The sequence below is a fragment of the Durio zibethinus genome, chromosome 2 (assembly GCF_047325235.1).
Source record: "Durio zibethinus cultivar Kanyao isolate XHJ-2024 chromosome 2, ASM4732523v1, whole genome shotgun sequence".
NCBI lineage: Eukaryota > Viridiplantae > Streptophyta > Magnoliopsida > Malvales > Malvaceae > Durio > Durio zibethinus.
Window position 1 is genome coordinate 28,959,277 of NC_143163.1, and position 8,096 is coordinate 28,967,372.

Genomic DNA, 8,096 nt, shown 5'->3' on the forward strand with positions numbered 1-8,096 from the left:
CTAGGTAACTATACCTTATTTGTCTAAAAAATTCTTTGATGACCAAAAGATAATCCTAACGGGGTAACTGAAAAGATTAGGAGAAAGATGTTCAGAGAATTGAAAGTTAATATTTCAACCTCTTAAGTTTATAGAGCTTAAAGCCAAGAAAAAAGACAAAGAAATTATGGAAATGAATGTTAAGTTGTAGTATGCCAAATTATGGGATTATTATGACGTTATTCCACAGACAAATCCAAGGAACTTTGCATTGATGAAATTGTAATCTCAATATTGTAAGGCTAAAACTAGTGTTCCTAGAGATTTTGTTCCTAGATTTGAATGAATCTTTATTATATTTGATGCATAGAAGAAGTGATTTATTAATGGATGTAGAAGGCTAATAGAACTATATGGTTATTACTTAAAATGTCATTTTAAAGGACAATTACTCAGTGATGTTGCTCGAAATGGGAATGAAACTTTTTCCCGTTTTGTTATGCAGTGGTTGGATAAGAGAATGAAGAAACTTGATCTTGGTTTCTTAATTTATTACATGAAAAACTTGACAATTTTCATGAATTGTGATTATAATTCATATCTGACCAACAAAAGGTATGAAATTTCTTGTTGCATCTCTATTTATCTAATATCTTTTATGTTTTTGTTTCTAATAATATTATTTTTTTTATTTTATAAGGATTAGAGCAAACATTTCAAGAAGTATATCCTAATGTTGAGCATAAATTCTGTTTTGAAGCACTTGTATACTAATTTTAAATGACAATTCAAAAGGAAAGAGTATAAACAAGCTTTATGAAATCAATAAGTGTTGGGTCAGTTAAAGAATGGGAAAAAGCCATGTCATATCTTAAAGGGCTTGACAAAATAGGCCAGGCCTATACTTGGGTAAATAGATTGCAACTATCAAAGTGGGCAAGATCTCATTTTAGCCCAAGAACTAAGAGTGATGTATTGATTAATAATCTTAGTAAGTCAATTAATGCTTACATATTACAAGCTAAGGATTTGCCTATACTAAGCATGTTATAATGGATTAGGAAAAGATTAATGAAAAGGTTTTATGCTAAAAGAGTTAGAATAAAGCCACACAAAGGCCTTATCTATTTAGATGTTCAGGAAAACTTGAAAGGATAAAAAAAGATTCATTCAATTGCTTTTTAGTTCTAGTTGGTAGGTTGAAGTATAAAGTTGAATATGATACAACTAGTCATGTTATGAACTTGGTCGAACAAAGTTGTATTTGCAAGTATTGAGATTTGGCTAGAATCTTTTGTAAGCATGTTGTTTCAACTATTTTCAAGAACAGAGAGAAACTAAAAAGTTACGTTTATTCTTGCTATTCTAAGGAGACCTACATAAAGATGTATGATAGCATTATTAATCCTATTCTAGGATAACGTGAATAGGTTACAAATAATTGTCATTTAAGCCATCCAATCATTTATAAACCACTAAGCAGACCAAAAAAATTAAGAAAGAAAGCACTTGATGAATCTCAAAATCCTTACAAATTGTCTAGGAGGATAAGCCAATAAGATTTGGAAACTGTGGTTAAGAAGGACATAATGTGAGATATTGCAATGCATTAGTGGTAGTAAAGACTCCATGGTAAAAATAGATAAGGTTAAAGGGGTTAAAGCCTTATAATCAAGTTATAGTTTAAGATTTATTATGATATACACACATAAATGTAGATTATTTTCTAACCTTTATATGGCTATTTTGATAAGTTGTCCAAAACAAAAATTCAACATCTTCTTTAGGGACAAGTTCAAAAGGAAGGGCTACTGCTACCACTAATAGAGGTAGAAGCAAATCCAAAGAAGTTTTTTTTTTTATGTTGGTAAAGGAAGAAATGCTAGTTCTTTTAGTTCAAAAGAAAGAGGTACTACCAATATTGGTACAAGAGAAAGAACTAATGCCAATGTTGGTAAAAAGGAAAAGGTATTACCAATGTTAGTATGAAAGTTTCAGCTACTATTACAACTTTAGAGTTTGGCACAAGTTCAATGGGAAGAATTGTTAGAAATGTTACAAAAGAAAAAAAAAAGAAACTTTTAAGGAAAAAGTTACTCCAATTAAAGGAAGGGGTATGGCTACTTTTGCCCATAACCATGCATATGGTAGGCAATCAGTTGGCAAGCACATTACTAGCATAAATCAAGAAACTAGTAACCAAAGAGCTGACAACCAAACAACTAGTAGCTAAGCAGTTTGGACGTAATCTAGGAATAGTTTGTACATGTTATTCCAATGATGTATATTGATGTATAGTTCTTATTGGGTTAAAGTTAGGAACTAGTTTAGGGTATAGTTATTTTCGTGTGAAAGTTTGTAAACCAATTTAGATTATAGTTCTTTTTGGGTGAAAGTTTATGAACCAATTTAGGATATAATCCTTTTTTATTTATAGCCAATAACTTTATAGGTTTCATGATGTATACATGTTGGCCATCTTATATGTTGCTTAGTTTAAGCACAACTTGTTCTTTATATCAATATGAATTTTTTGCTTTTATATTTTTTGATATGTTTCTTGATCAAACATAATGTTGGATAAATTTGTGTAATGTGTTTGTGAATGTGTTGATGGAAATTCACTTTTTATAGGTTTAGTGTTTGTGTCACAAATAAAATAAAATAACTGAAATAGAAGAAAATTGTATATATTAACCACGTTTCAACTACAAAGTTCATTGAGTCATTTTTACAAACATTTGGTACACCTAAAGTATTAATTCCTTTCTACTAACATTAATACTGGAATATCAATTCCTCAATTCTAGAAATTGGTTTCTACAACTTGTTAAATGAAAATGTCCATACAAAATTATCATAAACATTACTAAAACACTCAAACAAATTAAAAGCATCCATTTTTCCCTCTAATTTGAGTTTCAGCAAATTCTTCCTTCAATTTTAGCTCATTTTTTTGTATTTCAACTAATTTTTCTTACAAACTCATCTTTTTTGCTGAACACAATATCAATTCTTCGAATAATTCTTGTTTTTTTAAATCTGATATGGAAATCTTATATTCCATTTTCTTGATATTTTCTTCAAATTTAAGTATCTTTTTTTTTTTTTTTTTTGCAAAAATCACATGATAATTCATCCACCTACAAGAAGAAATCACATTTTTGTATTTCCTAACAAGAAATGTAAGATTAAATATATTATTTTTAAATCCTACAAACTATTTCAAGATTGAATGAAATACATCTCACTTCAAATTTGCGACACCCATAAAATTTTTTCCCATGATTGTTAATTCATTGTTCCAAATGTCTTTATAGGTGATTCAACATCACAATAACATACTTTTTCAACATTTGATCCCTCACTTGCTGAAGGTTGAAAAGAGTTCATACTTTAACACTAATTTTTCTTTCAACAATTTTAATTTGAGATATCAAAGAAATAAAAAAGATGGGGAAAGAGCTTGGGGTTTATACAACTCAGACATTAACGGCGTCAATGAATAGTAATGGAATGCCATGAAATAACATCTCAGAGTGATTATGTGTCACATTTTAAACCTTAAGAGGTAAATTCAAAGTGCCATAAACCATAGGATTTATATATGTAATTTATCCTATTTTTAATATATATTTAGTTAAGATGGATATTTGTTATGCATAAATTCAAAAAATCTCAAAATTTCAACTGTATATTAATTCTCAACTTGCATATTTCGTTTGTGTTCTAACTTAAATATTTCTATATTATATATTTGGTTAATTTATTTGTTTCTCTTTAGTCCATTACTCAATTTGTTTTATTCATTATTTAATGTTTTTATTTTTCAACTTTTTGTTATTCTCTGTTAATCATTTGCATATTTACTTTTATTATTATATATTTTTTATCTTGAAAAATTAATATGTAAACTTACATAATGCAATTTCCTTTTGCATTACTTTCTCACTATTACTCCCCTATTTTCTACAATGAATGGTATGAGAAGAATTAATGATACCAAATTTAAACCATCAAAAATACTCAATCAACTACATCAAAGAAGATTAAAAATAAATAATATTTCAAAAAAGAAATGTCATATGCTTTTAAGCATAATTGTTTTCCTTTTATCTGAAAATAACTTTTGTTGCTATAGCAATAATTGTTAGGCCAATATATTTGTATAATAATAACTTGAAGTATGTCAAAAATAAGAACTAATAAAAAGCAATTGATAATATCACCAAATTAACAATTACTATGATTTGTTGTTCAATCAAATCATGTACATAAAAGAAATTATAAAATATTATGATTCAATGGTTTAAGAATATTCTATTAATAGAAAATGTCTCACAATTTAATCAAATCATATTATAATTTTATATAAATCCTTATCAATATTATCATAAAATAATTATTAATCTTAATTATTTAAACACTAGATTTTTATTTTTTTATCAAACAAGAAAGAACCAATAACAAACGTTTTTGTATTTAGCAAATGAATTGAAATAAATAATTTCTTTTTTAAAAAGAAAGGATTTTAAAATTCTTTGAAAATTTACAAAAAAAAAATATTGACTAAAAACAATATGGTTTATAATATATTACGTGTAAATTGTCATTTAGATGTAGCTTAGCATTTATGAATGTATAATTATATATAGTAGATCAATAAGAATTTGTAAAATTTTCATAAAGATAATAATAAAAAAAAAAAGTTAACTAAAATATTTAAAATTACGAAAAATATAATAAAAAATCCAACATATTGCGCAGGTTAAAACAAACTAATTATTATCTATAAAAGGAACTTTTCTATTCTATCATTTTCATTTCTTACTTGGAGTGTTAAGGGTTTTGTTGCATATAAAATCTCAAAAAAGTGATGTAACTTCTCAATCTTTATTCTCTAATATTTTTCTAATATTTATTTTAACACAAATGACTTAGCATTCCATTGTCTCTTGTTGTTCTGTACATGATCTATCTTTCAATTAATGAATAAAGCTTTCTATGTTTTTGGGAAAAACCAATACTGCATTATCGTTGTGCAGATGTTAGGGATTCGATTTATTGAGAGTTATCATGAAATTTTGATGTGATTTAATTACAATCATAATATTTTAATTAATAATAAATAATTTTTTTAATATTTTAATTGGATAAATTTGATTTTTATTAAAAATTTTGTTTTTTTTTTCAATTTAAATTTTGCAACTTGATAGATATCACAATAAGAGTTTGTGATAATTGTCTCAAAAATCAAATATGTGGTGTCATGACCAACGTAACAATGTTTATACCCAGATGAATAAAAAAAAAAAAAAAGAATAGAGAATGGTAATTCCTTTGTATGAATTGAATAATTATTCATGGAATTGCATGAGCTTTGGTGCAAATTTTAACAATCTGTACAAAGCATCGGGCGCGAACTTTCTCGCAAACAAGTGACAGATATTTGTAGTATTTCCATTGTACTGGCAATGGCTTCCGCTCCTCAATCTCTCCAAAAATTCAGTTGTCACCTCTGTCCTTAAGAACTTAGCTGGGTGAGGCCCGCGTTTGGACCAATCAACCCATGTTAAAGTTCTATTGGAGTTCTTCTCCCCAAATTTCATAGTCACAAATGTTGGCAAGTAATGTTCATCAGCATAGCAAGCGCCCTTGCAATGCTTTTGGAAAACTGGAAAATATGTTTGGTCTGAAACAACTTCGATGGCAAGGTCTCGGTCCATCTCGAACCATTGGGCCCCTTTTCTCCATTGATCAAGAGTGACTTGAGGGTTCATTCTCCGCCTGTATCGGCCACGGCCAGCGGAGGCATTTAAATCATACGACTCCACGAAACTCTGGGAAGAGTTGATGAGGTAAGAGTAGACAGTTGACAAGTTAAAGAGTGGAATGCATGATTCCGACAGAAGAACAAATCTTTGGTTTGAGAAATCCAACAGTGCATTGGCTAGAAGGCGACGCTCGGCTTCAATCATGTTCACATTTCCCCATTCTACTTCCTGCATGATCAGGTGTAGGAGAAATAAATAAATAAAAGGACAAAAATCTTACTACAAAATGCTCGATTAATTGATATATATCAAATGTTTAAAAAAACATCTTTTATGTGGCTTAATAATTATACTGGTTTGGTTACAGCTTCTGAATCTCTTCAGGTCAACCAAAATTTATATATATAAAAAAAAAATGATTGGAGAAATTCAACTTCTCCACTTTTGAGTACTTTGAATTCTTTTTTTCTTTTAAAAACAATGATCAAACAATAAGGCGTTGTAGTTCAATAGAGCCAAAATACAGTGCAAATGGTGAATTCCTAAGAATTCATTGCCGGCCAAACGAATTTTACTATTTGTTTTATTAATTAGCCCAAAAGTGAATTTTTGTATTTGTTAATTTATTATTATTATTATTATTATTATTATTATTATTATTAATGGAAGAATAAAGTGATGCTTATTGAAAAGACACTGAATTTTACCATTTAATAAAAGTTGTTATTAAAAGACATCAACACAGAAACAGTACTGACATAAATAATAAATAAATAAAAATAAAAGCTAACCTTGCTTGGAATTCTTCTGCCATAGAAGACTGAATCTTTAGGCTCTGATAGATTGAAAGAAGGATTGGAGTGCACGTAGATTGAATACATCCCATGATGTCCTTTGAAGAATTTCTCCCACAATGGAGCCAATAAAACAGGCCCTTTGGTCAAGAACAAGAAAGCGACTTTAGGAAGTCGATCGAATGGATATTCAGGAATTCGGGGAGTCATTGAAGCCCTCCATAGGAGCTTTTTATCATCCATGTCATGCATTACATTTGGTGGCTTGAGAAATTCTGTCAATCCAACTCTACCAACGTGAGATGTTGTTTCAGTAGCCGGATTAAATGATTGTGGCGGTGCCAACGGTGGTAGTGATATTGTATTCATAGACAATTGTGTGATATATAGATCAAGTGAAAAGTTCTTGAGATGAAAACTGAGTATGACTCCGAGAGATAGCCCACAGCCAAAGAGAAGGAAATAAGAGAGGACTTTGAAAAAGTGCAATTGTGCATTAAAGAGCTTTGAGAATGAGATAGCCGGATTGTTGTTTTCGGCCTTCATTTTTGGAAAAACAGGGAGTTAATTTGAGAGAGATATACCTCTATAAGTTTCAAGAAAACTCAAAAGTCTTTGTGCTCAAGAAAAGTGATTCTTCTGTCACTCCAAGAACAGTTCTTTTCTTTGAGGACAAGAGATGCCCAACCCAAGGAAGAAAAAAAAAAAAAAAAAAAAACAACTTAGGAGGAACCAAAATTTGGACTTAGAAAAAGAACCGAAAATTTACTGTACTAAAACTGTCAATCAAAACTATTGTAATGATCGAAAAGCTAGCGATCAAAAACCATAGTAATAAAACAAAACACATTCGGTAATTTTTATAAAGAGATAATGAAATCAAGCAAGTTTGAAACACAAAATATTGATGGTTGATCAGGTTAACATGGAAAATGAAGGTGTGACAAACTGCTGGAAACTGCAAAAGGAACCAAGAAAATTCCAAAGAGAAAAAAATTGGGAAGCTAGAAGCCGAACAGAGAAAGAGAAAAACGGCAATGAGAATTGAGAAAGGTCTGAGTCAGCTTTATGTATGAAGGGGGAGGCTGCAAGTCAGTTGCTGCCTTTCTAGAACACAGGAAAAAGCGATAGCAAACTCACATATTGAAGGACGATCCAAGTCAAAACTGCCATTTTCACTTCCACAACTTTACTTTTTATTAATTGCTTCAACTCTTAAGGAGAACCTTTATTAGTTTAAATAAGTAATCAACGTTTAATACGTTGATATCTTGATTAATAAAAATAATGAAGAAATAGTTTGTACCAGCCAGAACATGCTGGTGTAGGTGTACTTAAAAAGCCTAAGTAATATGAACTTGGACTTTGAGAAGAAAGTCCCCAAATATTGGCCGCCAACCATTAATTAAAGGAAGGTGGTTTGCGCGTTGGTCAATCAAAAGCAAAACGACAACTTCATAGATGATTCAAGGGCTGGTCTGTCTCAAATTCTTGTTTTCAAACACGTTTTATTCTGGCTTGGGGGAAGCCAAACAGACCCAAACACGTG

At 29.7% G+C, this 8,096-nt stretch overlaps 1 protein-coding gene across 1 annotated transcript; it reads right to left on the minus strand.

Annotated features, from left to right (window-relative positions):
• Window positions 1-5,222: 5,222 nt before the first annotated feature.
• LOC111317379 (glycosyltransferase BC10-like) lies at window positions 5,223-7,787 on the minus strand. Its single transcript, XM_022919810.2, has 2 exons — window positions 6,545-7,787; window positions 5,223-5,981 (listed from the first exon to the last, which is right to left on the minus strand). Exons 1-2 carry the CDS (start codon window positions 7,091-7,093, stop codon window positions 5,337-5,339), a joined length of 1,194 nt encoding a protein of 397 aa, XP_022775545.1. The 5' UTR covers window positions 7,094-7,787; the 3' UTR covers window positions 5,223-5,336.
• Between the last annotated feature and the right edge of the window lie 309 nt (window positions 7,788-8,096).